Here is a 27,500-nt window from a genome sequence, read left to right on the forward strand (position 1 = left end):
ATTCACTTACTTAAACACATGGATTTGTTGTAAGTCACTTTAGATAAAGGTGTCTGATGTAAATGCCAATGTAAATGTAAATGTAAGTTAGTCCAATAGGGCATGCAGCTGAGATGGATTGTCATGCCGTTGTTTACGTCCTCGTTCTAGCCCGTCCCTGGCGCTGTGTGCCACGCTCCACACCGGGAGGACGATGTCACTGGGCATGTGCCAGCTGGGCGCTCTGCAGTGTCTGGGCCGGAGTTTCACACTGGTCAAGGACAGTGATTGTAATTGGCCGAAGCAGGAGTTTACTTCCTGCCAAAATTGCCAGCCTGGGGAGAAGTGTGACGGTGAGTCACTTGTGTGTGCGCGTGTGTGTGCGCGTGCGTGTGCGTGCGTGTGCGTGTGTGTGCGTGCGTGTGTGCGTGTGTGTATTCATCATCACCCTCATCTTATGTCTTTCATTTCAGAGTCAGCCTCTCGGTGCGTCTGCAGAGATCCTGATGAGTGCCCTGAAGACTCCGCCCACCTGTGCGTCACGCCAGGGGACAGTGCTGTTGCCGCGACGATGTCGGAGTGCGAGGTGGGGGCTCGGCGATGCGGGGGGGAACCGGTCACAGTGGTCAGCATCGAGGCCTGTCTAGCATGAAAGGGTTACTGACCTCCACATGATGTTCATAATAATAATAATAATAATAATAATAATAATAATATGTAAAGTAGTGGACATAAAAGAAAGGTAGTCTCTTATTGTGCTCTTATGTAATGCACATGTACAAGAGGAGAAGTTGTTATTCTTTTACTGTCTGTCGTACAATGATAGAGGTAGATATTCTACTATTCCACGTAGTTCTAGAATGATAGAGGTAGATATTCTACTATTCCACGTGGTTCTAGAATGATAGAGGTAGATATTCTACTGTTCCACGTGGTTCTAGAATGATAGAGGTAGATATTCTACTGTTCCACGTGGTTCTAGAATGATAGAGGTAGATATTCTACTATTCCACGTGGTTCTAGAATGATAGAGGTAGATATTCTACTATTCCACGTGGTTCTAGAATGAGCAACGTGTCGTTGATCTGTTGGTTTCCTGCTGTAAATATGATTGTATTGTGTCTGTCGTGTGATGTCCTTTTGGGAGGGAGAAAATGGCAAGATCAGAAATGCTCTGCAGAACAATTATTGTGAATTACTTTATTGTGAATAAAAGATCAGTGAAGGATTGTTCAGGATATCGTTATTTCAGTACAATATCCTAAAGAAATACATGATCCAAAACTCCATTACAGCTTCATACATCGACCAATTCTGCTCTGTCTTTATGAATGACGAATGATGTTGTCTCTGTCTTTATGAATGACGAATGATGTTGTCCGTGTTGTTCTGTTCAAGTGAGCAACAAGCGGATTAATACGAAATTAGTTCCAAACCAAGAGCAAAACAGGAAGTATTCTTTTTTGAGTTTGAGTAATATATACGTTTACATTTGTAATAGTGTAAATAACAAACTGTTTTCATATCAACATGCAAGTATACATACATACAGCAGCCCACAAAGATATGAGATGGAATGTATTTATTTCTGCACGCTGGCTTGGATAAATGCTCGCCCCAGAGCCAACCAAAGAGACATGTCTGGACGAGTCTACAACACAAGTGGAAAATGAGGTCTTATATCGATAAACCTGAACTATCCCTTAAACAGTGAGTGCAAGCTGCTGAGTTGTAGTGTATAATATGAAGGGGACAGATATGTGTGTGTGTGTGTGTGTGTGTGCGTGTGTGTGTGTGCGCATGAGTGTGTGTGTGTGTGTGACAGAGAGAGAGAGAGAATACTAGAATACAGAAGAGGAAAGGTTCAGTTTGGTCGGAACAAACACTGCTTATGATTGTGGTCACTGTTGACCAGTTAGAGTTGAAGCACTTTATGAAGAAACTCAATTTCTAAATGTGCTCCTGTATACAAATGCCTTCAGAGAGGATGTGACATAATCAGGACTCTTCACACGGGCCTTCGTTGACGACCGCAAACTCCATCTTCAAACACTTGATGGCAGCCATGGTGCAGAGGCTCATGCTTCTGGTCTTCTGGGCCGCCCCGATCTTCACACAGAACTGGGGCTCCGTGTCTGAGGGGCAGTCCCGGGGGTGCTTACAGCCGCACGTCTTGGTCTCTGAGGGGGACAGAGAAAGGAAGAGCACAGGTGGATGACGTGATTTAATTATCTTGGCATCGATTAAATGGAAAACAGAAATGCAGGTATACTTCTGTACACTGAGTGTGGCTTGGTCAGGTTAGATTAGAGACAAATTTTTCGGTTAGAGACTAATTGTTCGGTTAGAGAGTAATTGTTAGATTAGAGACTAATTGTTAGATTAGAGACTTAATTGTTAGGGCTGATATGACAAAGTCATTTCTCATTGGCCGACCGAGGCAGACATAGTATGGTATATTATAGTTTAGTACCCATAGTATTGTACTTGTGACCTCTGACCTCTGCCAACACACAGTAAAATACCCGATGTAAACAAGCCACGCTCGAAAAGCTAGAAATTCAACAGCGTGGGTGGAGGTATTTGAACTTGAGGAGTGAGTTTTACCATCTCAACTCGGTTACACATAGTATTGTACATGTCTGTGTCGCATTTAAGGAGAGACCCATGGGGAAATGACTTGTGTAAAGGTTATTTCAACAGGAACAGATTCAAACGGGCAGCAGGTTGACTCTGAGGCGGTGGCAGTTGGCCGTACCGGAGCAGGTCTCCCAGTCGTAACAGGTGTCCGCGTCGCAGGGCTCCTGGACTGTGCTCTTGGCAGACATGTTGGCTCTGAAGACGGCCCAGTCCAGGCTGGCCGCGTCCTTGTCGCACGGACCCTTCTTCACGAAGAAGAGCTGGTCGCCGTGGCAACGCCCAGCGTGGAAGGAACAGTATGACATCATGACAGTGGCACCGACCTCCATGTTCAAGACGCAGTACACGGGTTTGTATGGACTGCAATGAGATACAGCACACACACACACACACACACACACACACACACGCACACACACAAACAAAAAACTGTCCAGGTGAGAACAAATCAAGAGAAAGCAGGCACCAAAAACCAACATTTAAATCTGATGGAGTTTTAAATCAGTAACATTGACTTTTAAAACAGTAACATTGAGTTTTAAATCAGTAACGTTGGTGTACTGATGATTGTCTATGAGACTGTGAGAGCTGAAGATGCTCACAGGCAGGTCTCCCTCTGGTGGCAGACACATGTGGAACCCTCCAACTTCTGGCCGCTCTCACACTGGACCTCAGGAACAAACGGCTTATCTAGACAGACAGACAGACGGCATCAAGAGAGACATTTTAAAGTCTACTGTCTATAGTCACCATGTGATCTTCATGTTCAGATATATGAGTTTATCCCTAACTGGGGGTTTGGAAAGGAAAGAAAAGTCCTTACCAACTTGGCAGAGCAGATCTTTGGGGAAAGGCGGATCCCAGGTAGCATCCATGCCACACCTGTAGGAGCCGCGGACTGAAGGCACCATGCCTCTCTCATCACAGGTGAGCCCAAAGATCTGGCCCACCTTGTACTCATCCTTCGCTGGGTAGGCTGACATCCCCTGAGGCACGGCAGGTGGGAAGCACACCTGGACTAAGATGGAGGACAAATATACCCACTCAACCAAAGTACAGGGCTGGTGCTTTAACTCATTCAGTGCCAAGGGTGACTTTATTCACCAAAAAAATGCATATATGATGATGCTTCATTTTGTAGCCAATCAAAGCGTTGTTGCTAGGTAGACACCACATAAAACACTTGGCACCCTAGGTGGTGAGTGTTTCCGGAATCCTTTGGCAGTTCGTGAGTTAACATAAAGGTAATATGCGTCTAAAGAGGAAATACATGGATTCTTGGTCTGGTGAAGGTGGTTGTGATTGAGACATCACATCCCCGTGTTTTTAATAGACCGATTTCATCTAATAAAGTCCAGGGCGCGTCATGTTGTTTTTTTTTGGTTTATCCATGTTCAATACATAACCCAGTCTCCAAAAGATTACGTTCGTTCGCAGACCAAAGAGTACAATCTGGGGATTATCTAGCTATACTGGCAGGTAAATACGGAAGGCAGTTAATGCCCAACCATAACCACTCAAACTTAACGCCTCATACTCCCTCACCACCACGCATGTCAGAATTCACATAACTCTAACGCAGCGTATCTTTACTTTTTGACGTATTTTACGTCAAAACAGGTGGTCAAATGCTGGTATAGCCTGATAATACGACCCCCCAGACCGTGTTTCCTTGCTCTGCAGAAACGACCCCCCAGAAGGTGGATCATTTGGAGACTGTGTTGGTTCTCAGAGCAGACTTACTGATGCACTTCCCGGTAGATTGAGACCAGGTGCCGTCAGGCTTGCAGTTGAAGAACGGGTAGCCATATGTCCCAAACCCAGTGAAGCACAGGAACTCCTCCATCTCGCCAAACTTATAGTAACGCTTATCTTTCTGCCATAGAGAACAGAGAGAACAGAGAGAACAGAGATGGGGGGAGAGAGAGAGAGAGAGAGAGAGAAGGGGGTGGGGGGAGAGAGAGAGAGAGAGAAGGGGGGTGGGGGAGAGAAAGAGAGAGAGAGAGAGAGAGAGAGAGAGAGAGAGAAAGGGGTGGGGGAGAGAAAGAGAGAGAGAGAGAGAGAGAGAGAGAGAAAGGGGTGGGGGAGAGAAAGAGAGAGAGAGAAAAGGGGGTGGGGGAGAGAAAGAGAGAGAGAAAGAGAGAGAGAGAAGGGAGGAAAAGGTCATAGAGGTGACTGCACTAGTTTCACCTTGACATTGTGACATCACTGACTCTAGTTTTTGGCTAATCATAACTCTGACGAAGGACAGTGCTACTGCTGTTAGCGTTGGTTTATCCTTCAGATTTTAGCATTGTTAGCTTTGTTTTTTCCTTTTTTCCTTTCCTTTGCTTCATTTTACCCTGAGGTAGATGTTAGCATTGCTAGGTTTGCTTTATTTTATCCTGAGGTAGATGTTAGCATTCTTAGCTTTGCTTCATTTTACCCTGAGGTAGATGTTAGCATTCTTAGCTTTGCTTCATTTTACCCTGAGGTAGCTGCCGTCAGGGCTCTTGGGTCGTACGCAGCCCTCCACGCCAGGGGGCAACCCCTCCTGGCGTCCCTCCGTTTGAAAGTCCTCGTCATTGATACAGACATCTTTTCTATGGAGTGAAAACACACATAAAACTGACTTACGCACATTAATATAACCTTCATACACATGTGGTTTAAAAACCTCTATGGTTATGACCAGGCAGAACACATGACCATCTCTCTTCCTCTTCATGTGAATTCCAATCCTAGACACTTGGCAGTAGCATGGGAGCCACCGCTGCTGTAATACCACACAAGGCTAACAGTCTGTCTTACTCTTGGAAGATGGAGATGAAACAGCGCTCCTCTTGTTTCTTTGGTCCCTGGCAGGCCTTGCCTCCTCTCATGGGGGCTGGGTTGTTACACTCCCGGGTCCGATACTTCTTCATGGCTGCCCCACAGGGGCTCCAGAGCCCCCAGCAGCCCCAGTACCCGTCCACCTTCTCTGGAGAAAAAAACCACACAAGCAAACCACATTCAGCACTGTCTGGTGTGAACGGACCAGGAGTGAAACCACATTCAGCACTGTCTGATGTGAACAGATTAGGAGTCAAACCACATTCTGCACTAATTCTGTCACATTCTGCAGCCTAACCCTAACCCTAATTCACACATTCTGGTGTGAATGATTTTGTACTGATACAGGAGCTACACAACAGTATTCTACTGTTCTATTCTATATATATATATATATATATATATATATATATATATATATATATATGTATATATATATATACACTCACAGAGCACTTTATTAGGAACACTATACTAATACTGGGTAGGTCCTCCCTGTATTAGGAACACTATACTGATACTGGGTAGGGCCTCCCTTTGCTCTCAAAACAGCCTCAATTCTTCATGGCATTGATTCCACAACATTCCGAAAAAGTCCTTTGAGATTCTGGTCCATGATGACATGATTGCATCACGCAATTCCTGCAGATTTTTCAGGTGCCCTTTCAAGCTGTGAATCTCCCGTTCCACCACATCCCAAAGGTGTTCTATTGGATTCAGATCCGGTGACTGGGAAGGCCACTGAAGAACACAGAACTCATTGTCATGTTCATGAAACCAGTTTGAGACGACTTTTGCTTGACATGGTGCATTATCATGCTGGAAGTAGCCATTAGAAGATGGGTCAATTGTGGCCATGAAGAGATGCACATGGTCAGCAACAATACTCAAATAGGCTGTGGCATTCAAGCGATGATTGATTGGTATTAACGGGCCCAAAGTGTGCCAAGAAAACATTCCCCACACCATTACACCACCTCCACCATGAGAAGGTGTACAGGTGTTCCTCCACCATGAGAAGGTGTACAGGTGTTAAATAAAGTGTTCGGTGAGTGTATATTATATATTATATATTATTATTATATATTATATATTATTATTATTATTATTATTATTATAATATCAGTCACGAGGTGAGGTGATGAGCTGGATGAACCTGAGGTGAAGTCTTTGGCCCGTTTCTCACAGTTGGACCCGTAGGTGCCCGTCTGGCATATGCACCGGCACTCTGTGCCCGAGAGGGCGGGCCGGGCGTTGTTGGGGCAGGGGGCACACTTGCAGGAGTCAAAGTCCTCCAGGTACTCCATCAGCGCCTTCCTGAGGTGCCTCCTCTTGGTGACGGCGCAGGGGATGTCCTTGACCAGGTTGATGAGGGGCACCAGCTGGACACAGAGACAGGAAACACACCCATATTCAAATGATTGTTTTTATCTTGGGATTGTCCTTCTCAGCTTGGCCTCAGCTTGGTCTCAGCTTGGCCTCAGCTAGGCCTCAGCTTGGTCTCAGCTTGGTCTCAGCTAGGCCTCAGCTTGGTCTCAGCTTGGTCACGCCACATCTGTTTGTGCTGTAAATCCAGCTCCTATTGTCATGGTCATGCTGGGGTTGGCCAACAGATTTGGGGTGACCAGGCTGTATCCCCCATGTCCCAAACAAGACCCACGACAACCACATTTGATTGTGTGGACAAATAGACTAAGACGGTTAAACAATGGCTTAACCACGTCGACCATTTGAACCTGCCCTCTTCCATACTATTCTATGGTACTGATGAAGCATTTCTTGTCATACTTTGAGCACAAAAAGAAATCAAGGCAAAGAGCAACCTGGTATTCCACCAAAGCAGGGTTTTCGATGAGGCTTTTGGCCCAGTTCTTGTAGGCGTCGCTGGTTGGGGCCGCGCCCTCCTTCTCCCAGGACAGGGCCGCCGCCTCCCCGGCTCGGCCCCCGTGCACCATGGAGAAAGACTTCTCTGACTTGTGCATCATCGAGCCTGACAAACACAGGACATACCGACAAACCAGGTTTTATTTGCCAATCAATCATCAATCACAAAACAATCAACTGTTTGACACGACACACACACACACACACACACACACACACACACACACACACACACACACACACACACACACACACACACACACACACACACACACCCTGAGACAACACACGTGCACACCCCAGGGAGCACAGTGCTCTGGGCACAGGGTCAGCCATCTTCATCCCCCACAGGGTCAGCCATCTTCAACGTCCCTGGAGCAGTTAGGGGTTAAGTGACTTGCTCAAGGGCACAACGGCAGTGGTAGGCACCACCAGCAACCCTCCCGTCACCACCACACATCCGGTTCCCTCCCTCCCTCCCTCCCTCCCTCCCTCCCGCCCTGCCCCTAACCAGCGACCCACTGATTGGCTGGCCGGCCTCTCTGACCTCTAGGCAACCTGCCGCCCCTTGACCAAAAGCACTGTCAGTGATTTTCTGCAGGCAGGGCCACCGACCAAATGCCCACAGAGGAGTGAATGCATTTTATTCTCCAAAAAGTGCTGGATTTCTACAGCATGACAAATCTGTCGTGAATGACACTCCATAGCAGAGTGTGACCGGGACCAGGGTGGCTGTGCTGTGGGATTCATGTGGTTCTGTTTGGGTTTGACCAAATAAATACCTTCATATTTTGTGGTGGTCTTGTCGTCGGTGCAGGTGTTAGTTTTTGAGCTAGAGGAGTAAATGATGATGATCTTGGTGGACTGCGCCTTCAGACACCCTTTCACCGTCTCCTCTTTCAAACCTGGAGGGAATCGAACACAAGTCCTGTCTCAACATTTCAGACACACAAACAGACAAACTGTCCATGACAACAGATCAACAACACAGTTGAGGGAAAGCGCTTGGGCAGAGCTCTGGTTTGCCAGGTCATATGCAGGAGTACACTGGAGGGCCATGGCCTGTGCTTTAAGGACTATTTTACCATGGCATAGGTACAGTACTACTATGTCATGTCATGCCTCTTTTTCACCACTAGGCTGTGCTCTCGTACCAGAGTTCTTCAGCTCCTCTCGGTTGTACTGGTAAAGCAGGTCATAGTGGCCCCCTAGGGTCCCGGAGGCAAAGTAGTGGGTCCCAAACAGTTGGAAGATCTGCCTGTAGAGGGCGTAGTTGTACTCCAGAGGCAGGCTGCTGAGGAACTCCAGGAAAGGCCCAGAGAGGTTGAGGCCAGAATCTTTCATCTTGAACTTGGACACAGGCAACACATGATCCACGCGGTAGAACTGGGAGTCCTAGGAGAACAGGTGACATTGAATCAACATCATGTGTTGCTGTTCTGGGTCTCTGTGAAGTACAGTGATTGGACTATGTTCATCATCAAGCACATTCAATCCACTGCTTTACAGTATCGCAAGGCAATTGGGGCTGGAGTTGTAAGGCCTGTAAGTTTGGTTTGTGTGTGTGTGTGTGTGTGTGTGCGCGCGTGTGTGTATGTATGCACGCGGGTCTGCCTGTCTGTCTGTCTGATCGTATGTCTGCCTGTAGATGTACAGTATGTGTATGTGTATGTGTGTGTGTGTGTGTGTGTGTGTGTGTGTGTGTGTGTGTGTGTGTGTGTGTGTGCATGTATGTGTGCCTGCATGTGTCCATATTTGTTTCTGGCCTTTCAGTGCAGTTTACCGTCTTCTTGGAGGCTTTAGTCGCTTCCTTGTATGAGTTTGTCTTGGAGGAGCTGCTGCTGCTGCTGCCCAGGTAGAAGATGGGGACCCAGAGGAAGTCATCCCCGCTGCTGCTGGTACTGCCGGACGATGAGAAGGACAACGGCAGGTTGACCACCTCCGTGCGAACCGGTGTCGGGTTCAGTTTAAAGTCGTCTGGGATCCCCACCTGGGGAACAAGAACCAGCGCTAGACCCACACAGGACCACAGTCAACCTGATCCACATCAGAGAGGGCCTAGTAGCCTAGCGTACAAACGCAGGTAGCTGCGTGTAAGTGAATAGAAAGGCCTTCTGGATTACCCAGTCCTTACTGGTCCTTACTGGTCCTTACCCAGTCCTTACCCAGTCCTTACTGGTCCTTACTGGTCCTTACTGGTCCTTACTGGTCCTTACCCAGTCCTTACTGGTCCTTACCCAGTCCTTACCCAGTCCTTACTGGTCCTTACTGGTCCTTACTGGTCCTTACCCAGTCCTTACTGGTCCTTACCCAGTCCTTACCCAGTCCTTACCCAGTCCTTACTGGTCCTTACTGGTCCTTACTGGTCCTTACCCAGTCCTTACTGGTCCTTACTGGTCCTTACTGGTCCTTACTCCGTGTGAGGAGTCACAGTATATTTGCACATTTATATATTTCAATTTGCTGACTGCAATTCAGCAAAGGGGGGGGGGGGGTGGGATCAGTGGGGGGTGGGATCAGTGGGGATCAGTGAGGATCAGAGGGGGGGCGTGGTGGGATCAGTGGGGATCAGTGGGGGGGTGGGTGGTGGGATCAGTGGGGGGTGGGGATCAGTGGGGGGGTGGGTGGTGGGATCAGTGGGATCAGTGGGGATCAGTGGAGGGCGGTGGGGATCAGTGGAGGGCGGTGGGGATCAGTGGGGATCAGTGGAGGGCGGTGGGGATCAGTGGGGATCAGTGGAGGGCGGTGGGGATCAGTGGAGGGCGGTGGGGATCAGTGGGGATCAGTGGAGGGCGGTGGGGATCAGTACCTGGGTCTCAAAGCTCTCCAGGTTGTCTGGGACACGGTAGTAGAGGCGGTAGCTGCTCCCTCTGGTCTTCCCGATTGTACACTCTCCACCCATCAGCGTGTTGTCCAGCACGCCTGCCCTCATCGTCTCTGCTATGGCGTCAAACCTGAGCCCGGCGCAGGACGCAGCACGCAGCACACAGGACGCAGGACGCAGGACGCAGGACGCAGCACGCAGGACGCAGGACGCAGACAATGACAAACAAACAAAACCAGGTTTTCTTTGCCAATCCATCATCAATCAATCAATCCCCCCCCCCCCCCCCCCCCCCAAGATAACACATGCAGGACAACAGTATTAAACTGCTGGCAGGTGGTGGTGTTGGGGGGGGTGACGGGGGGGTGGGGGGTCTTACTTCTGAACATAATCTTAAAATATCTGAGCTTTTGTGTTGATAGACTGATACTCAGTCTGGTACAACTGGACCTGACATTGGAAACTAAGTGGTGGGCGATGCTTTCGCGTGTTAACTTATGGGCTCCGACATTTTCTCAGTCAGTGCCGAGGGTGAATAAAGTCAACTGTGCCGAGGGTGACTTTATTCACCAAAAATGTAGAAATGATTACACTTCATTTTGTAGCCAATCAAAGTGTTGTTGCTAGGTAGGTAAACACCACATAAAACACTTGGTACTCTAGGTGGTGAGTGTTCCAGAATTCTTTGGCAGTTGGTGAGTTAACTGAACAGTCTTTTGAACCCCATCAAAAATAAACTGAATCTATTCAAATCACATCAACTTCCCTATGATGTTCAGAGATCTTCAACCCCGTGCAATGGTACCTAACCCTACCCGTTCCCTATGAGGTCCGATCCGGGGGGCTTTCTCCGTGCCATGGTACCTAACCCTACCCGTTTCCCATGTGGTCCGATCCGGGGGGCCCTCTCCGTGGCACGGGACACACGACTGAGAAGCTGTCACAGCTCCTCTCGTCAGACCGGTCTCCACAGTCATCCTGCTTATTACACTCTAGTGTGGAGTTGATGCAGCGACCTGAGACAAGGGAAAACAGCAACACACTGTAATAGTCATGTCTGAGTGTGTGTGTGTGTCTGTGTGTGTGTCTGTATGTGTGTGTGTGTGTGTGTGTGTGTGTGTGTGTGTGTGTGTGTGTGTGTGTATTTTGTCTACATTGATGATACGTGATTGCTGACCGTTGGCACACTTAAACTTGTCTTGGCAGTTGAGCGGCTCCATCAGGCAGTCTGTGATTGGGTGACAGGGCTGTTCGTCTGTCAGCAGCTCACTGCAGTCGACGCCCCCGAACTGGGAGGGCCTCAGCAACGACCTCGTCCTGAACTACACAACACCGTGAAACCACACGGTCAGAGACACATGACATGTATCCTGTGTGTGTGTGTGTGTGTGTGTGTGTGTGTGTGTTTATACCCTTTTAACTTGCCTGTTTCTTGGCACAGGGAGAGCACTTGGACCAAGGCCCAAAGTCTGTCACCTGACAGTGGATGGCGCAGGCCTGGGCGTTACACGCTCTGCTCTCATGCTTCTGACACAGCTGCTCACAACTGTTCTTCCAGTAATAGTCGTTATAGATGACCGCCCTGCAACACAGGCCGAAGACAGAGACAATACAACACAATACCACAACAGTCCTGAGAAGGATCTTCATTTGTGTTGCGGGAGGCTTCAACCAACTGCCGGCACTAATCCACACCAACTGTCGCCATGGCAGTGCCAAGAAAACAATAACAAACAAACAAATCCAACAAGACAAACAAACAACGTTTTATTGGCCATGCAATCAAATCAAATCAATTGTTGGAATGTGGTCATTTTTTGCACACGCCCCCCCTCTCCGAGACAACACACACATGCACTACACGCCCCCCCTCTCCGAGACAACACACACATGCACTACACACCCCTCCCCCCCAGGACAACACACACATGCACTACACCCCCCCCCCCCCCCCCCCCCGAGACAACACACACATGCACTACACACCCCTCCCCCCGAGACAACACACACATGCACTACACACCCCTCCCCCGAGACAACACACACATGCACTACACACCCCTCCCCCCGAGACAACACACACATGCACTACACACCCCTCCCCCCCAGGACAACACACACATGCACTACACACCCCTCCCCCCCAGGACAACACACACATGCACTAACCACCCCTGAGCCAACACACGTGCCCCCCCCAGGGAGAACATTGATCAGGGTCATCCATCAGAATAACATTCCACACATGACCAGGAGATAAACTAATCAATTATCAAATCAATGCTCAAATTAAAGGAGAATTTGGGCCCAATCATGTGCCCGTCCAGCTTAAGAGGTTTTCAAATATTCTTGTATAGATAGTGAGTCAGACAGTTCAGTTCTGTACCTCCGGCGATCCTGGGTCCCGTAGTTGCAGGTCTTGGTGCAAGTGGACCAGGAGCTCCAAGCGTAGTGGTCACAGAAGCAGCCCAGGCTGAGGCTGACGGAGCCCAGGACCTGGACCAGGACCAGGAGGTGGCCGATACCATCCATGGAGAGAAGGAGTGGTCGGGGCTCACTACCTAAACAACTGGTTAGAGAGATGGAGATGGAGAGAGAGAGAGAGAGAGACCGACAGAGAGACAGAGAGAGAGAGAGACAGAGAGACAGAGAGAGAGAGAGAGAGAGAGAGAGAGACCGACAGAGAGAGACAGAGAGAGAGAGAGAGAGAGAAAGAGAGAGAAAGAAAGAGAATATACCGAAAAGTATAACATAATTGTGATTAGAAATGTTTCATTTGATCCTCTTTACCACATCCTGTATAATCCATACCTTTTACAACATTCCTGTCAGTTGAAATATGTTCAAAAATCATAAATACAATCCTAACGTGCAACACAAGAAGGGAGACTCACCACCGTGCACTGATGTCCTCTCTGCCTCGAGATCCTGAGCCCTGCAAGAGTGTGTGTGTTCATGTGAATAATGTCTGCTTGAACAGTGTGGCTTCCTATCCCCCTCAAAGAAATCCTTCTGTGGAGGCCAATAGCTGTTTTTCACATGTCTATTTCCCGGAGAGCCCCCCCCCCTTGGTGCAACAGCCCCCAACTCCAGCCCCCAACCGTAAAGCACAAAAGCCCTAACCCTAAAGCAATAAAACAAGTTAATTCTCAATCCTCTTCCAAATTCTCCTTTCACAACTCTGCCTCTTGTTCCAACTCTGTCCCCTGACCCAACTCTGTCTCTTGTTCCAACTCTGTCTCTTGTTCCAACTCTGTCCCCTGACCCAACCTTTTATCTTCATCTTTTACTGGAAGAGGTGCTGGTCTTGAGTTCCTCATTTCCCCGGCTGGAAGCCATTTCGTAATCTTCCCCAGCTGGAAGCCATCTCTACCACTCCATTTACCCTCTACCTCCTTGACCCCTGACCCTTCACTTCAGCACAGAGCAGTAAAGAAGAGTGGAGAAAGACACACACACACACGCACGCACACACGCGCACGCACGCACACGAACAAACACATGCACACACACACACACACACACACACACACACACACAAAGAGAGGTCTTGGAAGGGACACGGTATTCCTACAAAACTGGTAGATTGATCAGTTTTATAGGATCAGTTTTATAGGATCAGTTTTATATTCCTAGAGTAATAATCCCTAATCCCAGAGTACGTCAGAGTTCATCCCTCAGTTCCTCTCCTTCATCAGCGGACTCTTCTCAGTGGACACTAACATTTAACATGGAAGTCTAGTGTAGCAGACACTTTATCCAAAGCGACTTACTAGTATATTTGTCAATGTCAGTGAATCAACGATGCCTCAGTCAACCTCAGTAAAACCTACGATTAGAACAAGTGGCATCATCAGTCACAGCGCTCAAGAAGAAAACAAGTTAGTGTTTGTGTTTTTCCAGGTAATGAACAATAGGGTGTTAGAGGGGGTGGAGAGGTCTGAGGAGGAGGAGAGGAGAGGGGGATGGATAGGGGGTGTAGGGTGTTAGGGGGGGTGGAGAGGAGAGGAGAGGGGGATGGATAGGGGGTGTAGGGTGTCAGGGGGTGGAGAGGTCTGAGGAGGAGGAGGAGGAGGAGGAGAGGAGAGGGGGATGGATAGAGGGTGTAGGGTGTCAGGGGGTGGAGAGGAGAGGAGAGGGGGATGGATAGAGGGTGTAGGGTGTCAGGGGGGGTGGAGAGGTCTGAGGAGGAGCCCAGGTGGAGCCTCCAGAGACAGGTCTTTAGTCTATGGAGGAAGACAGGTCGTGACTCTGCCGTCCTGACAGCGGTGGGAAGCTCGTTCCACCGCCGGGGCGCCAGGACAGAGAAAACAGAGAAACTACAGGAGTGGCTCCAGAAACAAACAGGACACAATCTCCCAGCTGCATAAACCATAAGAGCCCAAAAAAATGTTTACATACAAAAGTTTATTCACATTATAAAATGGCCTACACAGACTGTCAGGTGTAGAACTACCTATAGCGCAACAGAATACAACTACACATCTACTACTTCAAGCAATATTCATGCTATACACTTCCGGTCAAGACATACAAAATAAATAGAGGCAAACAATTTAGACATCCAATCTTTAGGTTATCGAAAGAAAAACATGATTCAGTTAGTCTTATACAAAACACACGTTTGACCGTTGTTTATATATATTTACATTCAATGAGAAATGGCTTTAGTATATGGAGCATTGCAAAGCCCTTGTGATGGAGAGCTTAAGTTTGGAAACAGAGTTCCTTCTCGTGGAAGACTGCAAAAGAAGCGGCGCACAGTGAAAGAACCATCATGACATTCTGAGGAAGATGTCTAAAGGCAAAGTTTAGGCAAAGCCAACTACCGACTTATCATGTCTCATTTGGCAGCAATTCTGCACACATATGTATGTTCACACCGACACTGAGGGTCCTCCTTTCCTACAAAGGGACACAGCTTGATTATACGAGCAAAATATGTATGTTCATAATGTCATAGTAGTTGAATTGCTTTCGTTTTTTCTACATAGAATCAATCCACAAATTAAAACAGAGACTGATCAGCCATTCTAACAAACCAAGGGGCCTCTCACAGATGGCAGGAACACGTTGAAGGAGGGAAACATGTAGGGTGTTGAGGAGGGGTGGAGTAGGCTGCCCTGGCTGCTGCCTGTAGGACCCCCGGAGGACCTCAGCCAGACACCAGGCAGCAGAACCCAGAGAAACGTCTCTTCCTCTGTCTGACAGGCGGGTAGGGAGTGAGATTCAGCAGACTGCTGTCATCTACAACGGAGAGGAGAGACAGACCCGGCGAGTGAAACCCAACGTGCTATGCACCAATCACATGCTGCTCACAGGTAGCTTTTATGCTTTGGCCAACTGCCAAAGAGTTCCGGAACACTCACCACCTAGAGGGCCGAGTGTTCTATGTGGTGTTTACCTAGCAACAACACTCTGATTGGCTACAAAATGAAGCATCATCATTTACGCATTTTTGGTGAAGAAAGTCACCCTTGGCACTCTAGAATGTTGACAATTTGGACGACCTTATTCACCCTCGGCACTGAATGAGTTAAAATGCTCAAACACTCTCATGCGTTCACACACTCAGACTTGTACCTTGGTTCTTCAGTGGTAAAGGCATAGTCTCCCTGAGTTTGCTGAGTAGGTTCCTCATCTCACGCATGTCCCTGAGGAGACAGAGAGAAGCACACGTTGGTCTGTGTGTACAATGTCCACGCTGTGCCTTTTTCCACAAAGGAAGCATAATAATACACACACGCACGCACGCACAAACACACACACACACACACACACACACACACACACACACACACACACACACACACACACACACACACACACACACACACACACACACACACACACACACACACACACACACACACACACACACACTCCTGAATATGACCAGTCTAGACGTACCTCTCTATGTTCTCGATGTCGGTGCCCACCAGCCAGGACTCGTGGGGGTCGTCCACGGGGGAGGAGGAGCGCTCCTCCAGAATGGGCACGTCCGAGCTCTCGTCCATCTTGAAGTCCACCCTGGGGGGCTCCGGGTACGACTCCTTACCTGGGGGGGGTCACACGTGGTCTGAGGATGAGCACACTGAGCTCCACACAGATCTCTTCAAACAACACTGAACAAACACCACCTGTTCAACTGTGAGCAGCAGACAAGTCTAAACTACTGACTGTTCTAGTGGACTGTAGAGTGTGCACTACAATCAATCTATCCTCTACCGTTGCAGTGTTACATGGGCCATCCTGTACAGCATGTGTACAGTAGTAGGGTATAGGGCAGACAATACACAGCCCTGACAACGTACCAACCAAACAGGTGGTCATATGCTGTCATAACACGATCCCACCAGACGGCAGTTTCTGGTCTGCAGAAACGATCCCCCTAGAACGTAATCGTTCGGAGACTGTGTTCCAACCAATTTCCACATGAACTACACTGCCCTCTGCTGGCGGAGGGTTGCATCGCACCTTTCCTGTGGAGCTGCAGCACCCCCAGTAGGCACATGGACTTGAGCATCTCCGTGATGAACATCTCCAGGCAGCACTGGAGCTGGATGAAGAGCCTGCAGATCTCTGGGTGGATCTCCCCGTCCTCTGGCCTACAGCGTACACACGCACACACACACACACACACACACACACACACACACACACACACACACACACACACACACACACACACACACACACACACACACACACACACACACACAGTATAGTCAAGGACAGTACTTTATCATTCCCTAGTTGCTCTCCTTGATGCCCAATTGGATCAGAACCACGGACAGCACCGCGGACACTCGAAGGTGTCAACAGTGTTTTCCTATACTACAGCCTACACTTCACAATCTAACATCTAAATGGAGAAATTAACTAGAATGAACTAGAAATGATGCAAGCAATGCTATCGAACAGAACTTACATTCTATTTTGTCAAAGCTGATCTATCCACCCCAAAACACATCTAAATGCTTGTATATGTTATACTCCTTACCCAGACCCAGATATGACGGTGAGGTTCTGATGGGCAGTTCTGGCCATGGAACATCCTTTGGTCCGTGTGTGGTGCATCTCCGCCCGGAGAGAGGGGCAGTCGGCTGAAATCTCCCCGATGGAGATCACCTGTTCTCGGTACAGGGCCACCAGAGTGTTGAAGTCCTGGACGGTCTGGGAGGAAACACGGACACAATTCTCTTTCAGCGAGTCCATCAATCGCTGCTTCGTAGTTCGTATATAGGCTCATTCCACTGAGGATGTGAAGGAGGCAATGAGAGTAGCAACACATATAATGCTAGTGAATAAGGCTAGTGCAAGCACAAAATGAATTAATACCTGAGGTAACTACAAACAACAACAACAACAACAACACGAATAATGATAATAATAGGCGTATGGTAATGATGATGATGATGATAATGATGATAGATCGTTGCATATTGTTTGTTAAAATTGTTTCGATGGTTCCATGCCCTTGTGAATGCAATATAGGCTACCTTAGGCTTGGTATTACATCTGCAAAGACACCGTTAATGACAGTCTATGAGTTCCCTTTCTAAGGCTGGTTTCACAATAGTCGCCTGAACGACAGACGACAGAGAAAAAGCCTGATAGAGAAAAAAACAAAACGGGTGAATAATCGGATGAATAATGTGTTATTATTGCGCATTTTAATTTGTTGTGGTTCTAATACCAGCGCGCATTCACGTGATCTGCATCGGGAAATCCAGGTGACGGAGTAGGGTAGCAAAACCGCTTAAGCACGGTGGTGTTGGTTCTATCTCACCAACAAGTAGCCTTCCGATGACACGGTAGGCCCGCGGTAGACTCACCATCCTACAGTCGTCCACGGCCCGCTGGGCTCTCCGTGCGCTCTCGGTGCTCTCCCGGCGCTCCGGGTCCCTCTGCGGTGGCTTGCCGATCTGGAAAATGTTCGCTGCGGATCTGGGGCGGTTCTTGCGCCCGTTCGGTGCAGAACACATGCATACACACCCACCGCGAAAGCCCACTCAGACAGACAGCGAATCCCTGGATGTCGGTGATATTCGTTCCCCCTGGTAGGTTAATTTCCACCCCCGAGGACGCACCCGAGGTCGACGCGCAAGTCTGTTTCCCCGCGGCGGGGTCTGTCTGTCGTTCAGCTTACGGGAGAGCGAGTACCGGACGAGCTCCCGCTGCTCTCTCTCTCTGCATCTCCTCCGCGGCGATGCGAGTCACCTTCACCCCTGCGGAAGGCCAACTGCGGCTCAACGCTCTTCCGTCGTGCCTTCACGTGAGAGTCGAATTCACCGGGAGCTGAAAGCAACCGTTCGTCACCGCTCCCACATTCCGTTAACCGTTGAGGCATCGACGGTTCCCGACAAAGGGACAGCTTCTCTCTATAGCGTCAGCATCTTATGAGCAATAGGTAGACGTACATATACCGAGTTGTTTCATTATGAAGCACTGATCTGTGATTATTAACGCAAGATTGTCGTCGTTTCCAATCTCTTGCTCTCAGAGCGCATGTAGATTGACAATTCAATGCTAAATTACTGAAATGTAAATAGTAAATATAAATGTATGGATAATGAGGGTGTAGCGTGTAGAAAAGGCTATGGAGAAAACATTTAGACAAACAAATTCGTTATTATTGCTACAATTTATTGCAAAAATAAGAAGGCACACAATGAAGGTTTGTACATGACTCGCCACACCACACTGCAATATAACTCACATAGCATATGATGACATTGCCTGATTATTTAATTTATTTAAAAAACACAATAATACAGTACATATTTGCACATGATTGTGTAGGTGAGAGTTCTCTATCCAATGTACAGTATGACAGCAGAGGATTGTGACACATTTGCAGGGTAGATAGATTTCATATTATCTCTACAACAGCCTGGATTGAGTGCTGTAGTCCTTCATCCAGAAATACTAATGAAACTCACAGTCCCAGGTCAGGTCAGGTGAGGTCAGACCAGGTGAGGTCAGGCCAGGTGAGGTCAGGTCAGGTGAGGTCAGGTGAGGTGAGGTCAGGTGAGGTGAGGTGAGGTGAGGTGAGGTGAGGTGGGGTGAGGTCAGGGGAGGTGAGGTGAGGTGAGGTGAGGTCAGGTCAGGTCAGGTGAGGTCAGATGAGGTCTGCTCTCTTGACTCCCGTTACTGTAGGTCTGCCTACTGTATGAAGGTGAGCTACTGTACTTTGTGGAGGTAGCAGGCACTAGGCAGGGCACCTACCACTGTGTTACTACCCTGGACACTGTCAGAGCGCGAGCTTGGAGGATGGAGAACAACACAGATAGTATACAGTTGTGATAATGATGCCACTCCCCGGGCAGGCAGACAAACACGCCTCTACCCGTCGGTCATCTACGACCTCTGACCTCTACCTCAGGAGAAGAAGAAGTAGATGAGGAAGCAGAGCACCAGGCAGGCCAGGATCCAGTTGACTGAGTGGATGTAGATGATGACCAGGTCGATGTCGAACAGCCAGCCACTCATATCAGCCAGGTCCAGGGCATCCAGGGTGAACCCTGCAGGGGAGAAAGTCCACCTCCTCCCAGCAGGCACCGCCTGTCTCTGGTACCCTGGGAGAGGAGGAGGGGGAGGAGGACTGGGGGTTAGACAGGTAGAGGGAGCCATGACACTCTCTGGAGAGAGTAGACACTCTCTGAATCATATCAGCCGCAAACATGACACACAATGTACAGCTATCTCTCTGATAACAAACATGACTTCTATGAACTTACAGTGCCCTACTTAAGTAGTGAGATAGTAAAGCATTTTTTCTTCTTTTGGCTCTATAGGCCTACTCCAAAAGTTTGGATTTGAAGTCAAACAATTACTATGAGGTTAAAGTAGAGATTATTTATGGGTTTGTACATGTTGATTTCACCACTCAGATATTACAACACTTTTTATACATAGTCCCCCTATTTCAGGGCACCAAAAGTACAGACAGATTCATATAATGAATTATAATTCATATAATGTCCAAATTAAGCGCTGATGTTTAGTATTTGTCCGACAATCCTTTGCATGCAATAACTGCATGAAGTCTGTGAACCCATTGACCCCACCAGATGACCCATTGACCCCACCAGATGACCCATTGACCCCACCAGATGACCCATTGACCCCACCAGATGACCCCTTGACCCCACCAGACGACCCATTGACCCCACCAGACGACCCATTGACCCCACCAGACGACCCATTGACCCCACCAGACGCTGGGTATCTTCTCTGGCGATGCTCTGCCAGGCTTGTACTGCAGCCATCTTCAGTTGTAGTTGAAATGCAAGATCAACTGTATTTAAATCTGAACACCAAACACCAACAGCAGACTCAAAAGGTGCAATGACTGGAATCAATACTAGACTTTGACAGCTCTCTTATGCCTGCACAAATAAAACACACACCTGACTCACCACAAACCCCTGTCAAGCCTATCGTCCCATAGCTTTGCTGACCTGAAATAGGGGACTATGTATAAAGAAGTGTTGTCATTTCTAAATGCTGAAATCAACACATACACAAATACCATCAAACAAAAGCTGAGAATCTCTCCGCGCTGAATGTCCTGAGGAGCACCATCTTACCCCAGAAGATACGGAAGCGCTTCCGGCAATTAGGCAGCGGCCATTTGGCACAGTTGGCCTTCTGAAAGGTCTGCCTGCGTGAGTGGAAGACCTTAGGGAACAGCGTCTTAGCTGTCTGGTGGAGCTCTGGCAGGGAAGGAAGTGAGTGACATTAGAATTCAATTCCAATTCCAGGAGGGGTGGTGCGTCACGGTGGTGCCCCTGAGAGTCATCTTAATCTACATTGTAAAACTTAATTGTTTGTGTGTTTTTTGTGTGTGTGTGTGTGTGTGTGTGTGTGTGTAAACTCACCTTTCTGGAAGAGTGTGTGTGTCTGTGTGTGTGTGTGTGTGTGTGTGTCTGTGTGTGTGTGTGTGTGTGTGTGTGTGTGTGTGCGAGATTGTGTGTGTGTGTGTGTAAAGTCACCTTTCTGGAAGAGTGTGTGTGAGACGAGGGTGCGGCAGAGGGGGCAGGGGGTGCTGGCGGGCCGGTTCCGGGCCAGCGTGCGGAGGCAGGGCTCACAGAAGACGTGGCCACAGGGCTGGCAGCTGTAGGGGCTGAAGTAGACGTCCAGACACACAGCGCAGGTGTAACCCTCCCTGTCCTCCTCCTCACTGTCCGTCAGCAGGCCTGTCACACTCTGGTACACAACAACAACAACAACAACAACAACAACAACAACATTACTACCAGAACACATCTACAGAGTCCTCCCTACAGGACCATACATCATACAGTGAATCCCTGCAACACACTAGCTCAATGTTTAAGCTAATATAATATAATAATATATAATATCTGCCATTTAGCTGACGCTTTTATCCAAAGCGACTTACATTGCAGTGAGTGCACACATTTCAGTATAGATGGTCCGGCAGGAATCAAACGCGCCATGCTCTACCAACTGAGCCACAGATGACCAAGCTGTCATGAGACACATTATAACGTCACGCTATTTGCACATTTCGGATCCACAAAGAAGATGGCGTGTTACTATATATTACTATAGACTGAGAAACCTGCTAATATAGAATTCTGGTGTGCAGGTCTGTTGGTGCGCCCCCCAAAAAAACACATGCCGGTGGTCCATGTAGCTTGGAAGCAGATTTCTGGGCATGACGCGGCCTTGTGGCTTTTTGCGTCTCTGCACATGTTGGCAGATGAGATTCCTCCAATCAGTCCATGGAGTGTCGTCATGCGAGAGCACTCACAGACCGGCAGAGTGGAGGGCTCTCTGACATCCTCTACTCAGGCCTGATCCAGACACCCATATCGCTGAGAGGCAGCACAGCAGAGTGGAGGGCTTTCTGACATCCTCTACTCAGGCCTGATCCAGACACCCATATCACTGAGAGGCAGCACAGCAGAGTGGTGCATGGAGAGACTGTCAGCCTCCACTCATACCTCTCTGCTCCCGGCTGCATCAGAGAAGCCAGCTTCACATCACACCACAGAACCATGAATCCACACTGTCTCCCATTTCAACTGTCCTTCCCGTCACACACTTCAAATACACTGTTATCGTTGTGTGCATCTGTCTGTACTATTCATCATCATAAGGTCAAATATTCAAATCTTCAATCAAATGTACAACCAGAGTAAAAGAGAGCACCGCATTAAATACAGTTTTGTACAATCTCTGCATCAACAACAAAGTGAGACCAACCTCCAGGAGTTGGCCCATGGCCTCCACCTGAGGGCTCTTGCAGCAGCCAGGCCCGGTGGCTTGGACCTGGGCACCTCTACAGGAGGAGGACATGGTGCTGTCTGGAGCCACAGCCTCCATGCTACACTAGCCTCTCAATCAGAGACACACGAGCCAAAGGACAACCAGCCCACAGTCTCTGTCCCTCCCACCGACCATCACACACACACACACACACACACACACACAACCAGCCCACAGTCTCTGTCCCTCCCACCGATCATCACACACACACACACACACACACACACACACACACACACACACACACACACACACACACACACACACACACACACACACACAACCAGCCCACAGTCTCTGCCCCTCCCACCGATCATCACACACACAGGAACGTCACCCGGCAATGGGAGCAACGTCCAACTCACTAATCTGTCCCCCTGTGTTGGCGTAGGTTACCAAGATGCAGCTTTTTTTCCTTACCTAACGTTTCCTCGGCCTAGTTTGAAAACATCACGTCAACTCAAGATAGGGATGGGAGGTAAGGATGGGAGGTAAGGATGGGAGGAAACGCTGGGAGGAACGGTCCTCATTCACGCAGATGCCCCGTTAGGCAACATCTTTCACCAAACGTACTAATAAGAACAACACTGTGACACTACAGTGGACATATTAATGTATCAGAGAACATAACAAAAGTATTTTACCGTTTTGAGTTTTGAGAAGGAGACGAGGAGAGAGACTTAATATAATATAATAATAATATATAATATAATAATAATATATAATATAATAATATCTGCCATTTCGCTGACGCTTTTATCCAAAGCAACTTACACTGCAGTGAGTGCATACATTTATCAGTATATATGGTCCCAGCGGGAATCAAACCCACAACCTTAGCGTTGTTAACACCATGCTCAGAAGACCACACTGAGCCTCAGAGGACCACACTGAGCCACAGAGGACCACACTGAGCCACAGAGGACCACACTGAGCCTCAGAGGACCACACTGAGCCTCAGAGGACCAGTGAGATGCGACCCAGCACTGTAACAGTGTCTCTCACCTCCAGCTGGTTGTGGAACCAGCGTTCCCGCCTCTTCTGTTTCCTCCTCTGGCTCTTCAGACGGTTCTTCTCGGTCTTGCTCAGCCTGTGTGAGGCAGGATATCCACCGGTGGGGGGGGGCTGCTGGACCTGGAGCTCAGAGGGGGATCCCCAGCCCTCCTCCTCCTCCTCCTCCCCCTGCTGCTCGTACTGCCCTCCAGACCTGTGGGAGACCACCATCCCCTGGTGGAGGGAGAGAGGAGAGGCCTCCTCTGGCCATGCTGTGGCCCCGGGGGACAGCAGATTGTCACGGTGCTGCTCCTCAGACTCCAGGAGTGATGCTCTCTCTCTTGGAAGAGGCGATGGGCAGGTAGAGGACCCATCAACACCACCGTCCAGCAGATGAGAGGACACAGCAGGTTCTGTCTCAGACCGCGTCTCTCCTTCAGTCTCATCTACATCTAAGCTTGTCTGGGACAGAGCTTCAGCGCTCCGGGCGGGCTCACACCTGCCCCGCCCACCTGGGAGGTGAGACCTCCTACGAAAGGTGCTACAGGAAGGCCCGAAAGGAGCTGATTGGGTGGCTCTGCTGTCAGTCAACTGATGAAGGGCTTCTCGGTGGGCTGGGAGTGGTCGGCTCTCGTCATTAAGGCGTGGCGCAACGGAACAGCAAAACTGTGAACCAACCAGCAGACCCGCCCTTACATCTGACCGACTCGGCCCGCTGTGACAACCTCCCGGCTTGTCCTCCAGGCAGCCTGGTCCTCCCCCACGCCTCGTCCTCCGGGGTCGGACCACGGTGAAGGACCTTCTGTGGTCGTGGTCAACGCGGCTCTTGCTGAGGTGCACGGTGGCCTCCTGACCGCAGGGGCACTGGGTGTGGTTGACAAAGTTGAAGCTCCCCAGCCGAGCGCCACAGCTCTGGCAGTTCAGCTTCCCCACGGTCCACTGGGCCTTGGGGAAGTTAGGGAGGGGGAGAGGGAGGGTGGGGAGAGGGAGGGAGGGGGAGGGGAATCAGATTAGGGTGAAAGAAATAACCTGTTTGGCCTGTAGGGGCGTAACGAGGGGAGACACCCTGGATGGTTAAAACCTCTGCCAGATTAACTCATTCAGTGCCGAGGGTGAATCGTCTCCCAAAGTCACCCAAATTGTCAACATTCCAGAGTGCCGAGGGTGACTTTATTCACCAAAATTGACTTTATTCAATACAAAAATTCATTTTGTAGCCAATCAAAGTGTTGTTGCTAGGTAAACACCACATAAAACACTTGGCACTCCAGTTGGTGGGTTAACACAAGCTGGTCAAATAGGTGAAGGCGCCAGGATGTCGCCGAGGAATCTCAAAATGACAAACTGAAAATACAGATGATCTCTAATGAACAGAAGAATCCTAATGAATTGGGAGCTGACCCATAGTAGACAGACCCACACTACACCGAAATATAAAACCTCTGGATTGTGTGACTGTTGTATTAGCCTATTGTAGAATCAAGGTATTGAATGAACACAACAAGACAAACAAAGCGTTCAGTCAGTCAGTCAGTCAGTCTCTCACTCACTCACTCACTCACTCACTCACTCACTCACTCACTCACTCACTCACTCACTCACTCACTCACTCACTCACTCACACTCACACACACACTCACGCACACACCCCCTTACCTGGTGAACAGCCGTCAGTATCCACTCCGGCAGTGTTTCTACGTTCATGTGCCACACGTTGCACCTGCCTGCAGCGCCATCTTCAGTCCCCATCTAAGAGATAAACCACAGCGTTAAACAACTCAACCAGGTCAACCCAACACTCACCTTTCAGAACGGCAGCTTGGCACACTCTCTATCTGCCTCCTCCACGAGGACATGGCTGTACCTCCTCCACTAGGACATGGCTGTACCTCCTCCACTAGGACATGGCTGTACCTCCTCCACTAGGACATGGCTGTACCTCCTCCACTAGGACATGGCTGTACCTCCTCTACTAGGACATGGCTGTGCCTCCTCTACTAGGACATGGCTGTACCTCCTCCACTAGGACATGGCTGTACCTCCTCCACTAGGACATGGCTGTGCCTCCTCCACTAGGACATGGCTGTGCCTCCTCCACTAGGACATGGCTGTACCTCCTCCACTAGGACATGGCTGTGCCTCCTCCACTAGGACATGGCTGTACCTCCTCCACTAGGACATGGCTGTACCTCCTCCACTAGGACATGGCTGTGCCTCCTCCACTAGGACATGGCTGTGCCTCCTCCACTAGGACATGGCTGTACCTCCTCCACTAGGACATGGCTGTGCCTCCTCCACTAGGACATGGCTGTGCCTCCTCCACTAGGACATGGCTGTACCTCCTCCACTAGGACATGGCTGTGCCTCCTCCACTAGGACATGGCTGTGCCTCCTCCACTAGGACATGGCTGTACCTCCTCCACTAGGACATGGCTGTACCTCCTCCACTAGGACATGGCTGTACCTCCTCCACTAGGACATGGCTGTACCTCCTCCACTAGGACATGGCTGTACCTCCTCCACTAGGACATGGCTGTACCTCCTCCACTAGGACATGGCTGTACCTCCTCCACTAGGACATGGCTGTACGGCTGTAAACACTATCTCAGAACGGCAGCTTGGCTCACTCTCTATCTGCCTCCTCTACTAGGACACGGCTGTACCTCCTCCACTAGGACACGGCTGATAGGCTGTACACACTATCTCAGTCAGTCAGGTCACAGAGAGGTCAAGTACACTTCTTAGATGTTCTGGCTTGGAGGTTATTGATTAGATATAATAGATATAAAAGGTTACTGATTAGATATAAAAGGTTGTTGGGAGTTCATGGTCTACAGTGCTCTCCATAAGTACTGGAAAGACAAAGCATTGTGTCTTCTTTTAGCTCTGTACTGCAACAGTTTGGATTTGAAATCAAACCATTCCGACAGTATGAGGTTAAAGTAGGACCAAATGAGTGAATGGAAGGCTTGCTTGGACAGCACTTGGAATAACTATGAGGGATCCCAGCCCTAACATGCTGCACCTACACACACCCAGGCTAGCTGAAGCATTGTTTAAAGCTACCTCAAACTTTTTGGCTTATGTAGAACTTCATAGAAAATGTTGGAAATGGCAAGCCTGGATTCTGATCTGGGGGGATTTCATATGCCCTGCCTCGACACAGATGTGAGGGAAACACTGGGCAGGACAGTACAGTCTCACCCACCTGATGCAGGCAGGTTGAATCCACAAAGCCTTTCCGACATTTCCTGCAGCGGAGCACAGCCACCTCCCCTGGGTCCTCCATGCTCTGTGGGAGACGATGGTAGTTGGGTTTAGGATTCTCACAGGGTAGAGTGTGTTGACAGCAAGGATGATGAAAAATAACACCCAGACACTTCAAATACAGACACACACAGACAGACACACACAGACAGACAGACAGACAGACAGACAGACAGACAGACAGACAGACAGACAGACAGACAGACAGACAGACAGACACACACACACACACACACACACACACACACACACACACACACACACACACACACACACACACACACACACACACACTCAACGTCAATGATCAATGTCCAGTGTTTAGTTGTTCTGTAAGCTAACAAGGCTAACGTTACCTTTACTAACCAACACAGCAGCGCTCGTCCTCCAGACCAGACGTGGTCGTGTTGACAAAGTTTCAGTTCATTTAGCTAGCTAAAAACACCCGTTTCACACCATGTCAACTGACGCAATGTCCATATTACAAACATACAGTGTCCTAACTTACATTTAGAAACAATTTGGAGTCCCTGGAGTCGTGGAAATGACATTTAAAGAGGAAAACCTCCGGACCTGCGAGGCACCCAAAGTTAAAGGCTCACTGACGTCATCGCTTCTCGTTACGGAGAGCCAGATGCACCAAACTAGAAACGCGGAGGCGGTAAACGGGATCACCGAGACGTCCACGCAGGTGCGCCAGGTGGCAGCATTGGCTCTGCTCACAGCGGGGTGCGCTGGCCACGGTGCTGAAAAGCACTTTTCCATGTTTAGTTCTTATTTGGTAAGGGGGCCTGCGACA

At 49.1% G+C, this 27,500-nt stretch overlaps 4 protein-coding genes across 4 annotated transcripts in view; 1 reads left to right on the forward strand and 3 right to left on the reverse strand.

Moving 5' to 3' along the window:
- LOC310804844 (complement component C7-like) overlaps nt 1–640 on the forward strand; it is a 9,426-nt gene extending 8,786 nt beyond the window's left edge. Inside the window, exons 17-18 of the mRNA XM_083670218.1 lie at nt 151–332; nt 453–640. Of these exons, the coding sequence (XP_083526344.1) occupies nt 151–332; nt 453–631 (361 nt within the window). The 3' untranslated portion in view covers nt 632–640. The remainder of the gene's footprint in view (nt 1–150; nt 333–452) is intronic.
- Nucleotides 641–1,976: 1,336 nt separating this feature from the next.
- Nucleotides 1,977–13,123, reverse strand: c6.2 (complement component 6, duplicate 2). The gene is made up of 18 exons (XM_083669953.1): nt 13,033–13,123; nt 12,525–12,707; nt 11,564–11,720; nt 11,316–11,460; nt 11,013–11,154; nt 10,124–10,268; nt 9,098–9,304; nt 8,469–8,709; nt 8,097–8,219; nt 7,254–7,420; nt 6,587–6,812; nt 5,410–5,578; nt 5,087–5,201; nt 4,363–4,495; nt 3,443–3,637; nt 3,222–3,309; nt 2,738–2,979; nt 1,977–2,159 (listed from the first exon to the last, which is right to left on the reverse strand). The coding sequence occupies exons 2-18, from the start codon at nt 12,668–12,670 to the stop codon at nt 1,978–1,980; spliced, it is 2,823 nt and encodes a 940-aa protein (XP_083526079.1). The 5' UTR covers nt 12,671–12,707; nt 13,033–13,123; the 3' UTR covers nt 1,977.
- Nucleotides 13,124–15,293: 2,170 nt separating this feature from the next.
- On the reverse strand, nt 15,294–18,126 carry rgs7bpb (regulator of G protein signaling 7 binding protein b; the record flags this gene model as incomplete). Its single annotated transcript, XM_083670230.1, has 6 exons — nt 15,294–15,385; nt 15,722–15,792; nt 16,049–16,196; nt 16,616–16,746; nt 17,142–17,314; nt 17,977–18,126. 6 exons carry the CDS (start codon nt 18,124–18,126, stop codon nt 15,294–15,296), a joined length of 765 nt encoding a protein of 254 aa, XP_083526356.1.
- Nucleotides 18,127–18,813: 687 nt separating this feature from the next.
- LOC310804847 (E3 ubiquitin-protein ligase RNF180-like) lies at nt 18,814–27,308 on the reverse strand. The gene is made up of 7 exons (XM_083670225.1): nt 27,210–27,308; nt 26,643–26,726; nt 25,091–25,183; nt 23,447–24,379; nt 21,139–21,352; nt 20,734–20,859; nt 18,814–19,719 (listed from the first exon to the last, which is right to left on the reverse strand). The coding sequence occupies exons 2-7, from the start codon at nt 26,721–26,723 to the stop codon at nt 19,523–19,525; spliced, it is 1,644 nt and encodes a 547-aa protein (XP_083526351.1). The 5' UTR covers nt 26,724–26,726; nt 27,210–27,308; the 3' UTR covers nt 18,814–19,522.
- Between the last annotated feature and the right edge of the window lie 192 nt (nt 27,309–27,500).

The sequence above is a fragment of the Argentina silus genome, assembly GCF_951799395.1.
Source record: "Argentina silus genome assembly, chromosome: 5".
Classification (NCBI taxonomy): Eukaryota; Metazoa; Chordata; class Actinopteri; order Argentiniformes; family Argentinidae; genus Argentina; species Argentina silus.

Excerpts from the sequence above, each read along its gene's own strand:
- LOC310804847 (XM_083670225.1), bottom strand. The coding sequence starts at position 26,723 with ATGGAGGACCCAGGGGAGGTGGCTGTGCTCCGCTGCAGGAAATGTCGG. Across the intron at positions 21,353-23,446 it reads GGTTCCACAACCAGCTGGAG|AGTGTGACAGGCCTGCTGAC; the intron begins GTGAGAGACACT and ends GTTGTGTACCAG. Across the intron at positions 20,860-21,138 it reads ACACACACTCTTCCAGAAAG|AGCTCCACCAGACAGCTAAG; the intron begins GTGACTTTACAC and ends CTTCCCTGCCAG.
- c6.2 (XM_083669953.1), bottom strand. The coding sequence starts at position 12,670 with ATGGATGGTATCGGCCACCTCCTGGTCCTGGTCCAGGTCCTGGGCTCC. Across the intron at positions 5,579-6,586 it reads GGCCAAAGACTTCACCTCAG|AGAAGGTGGACGGGTACTGG; the intron begins GTTCATCCAGCT and ends TTTTTTCTCCAG. Across the intron at positions 5,202-5,409 it reads TTCATCTCCATCTTCCAAGA|AAAAGATGTCTGTATCAATG; the intron begins GTAAGACAGACT and ends TTCACTCCATAG.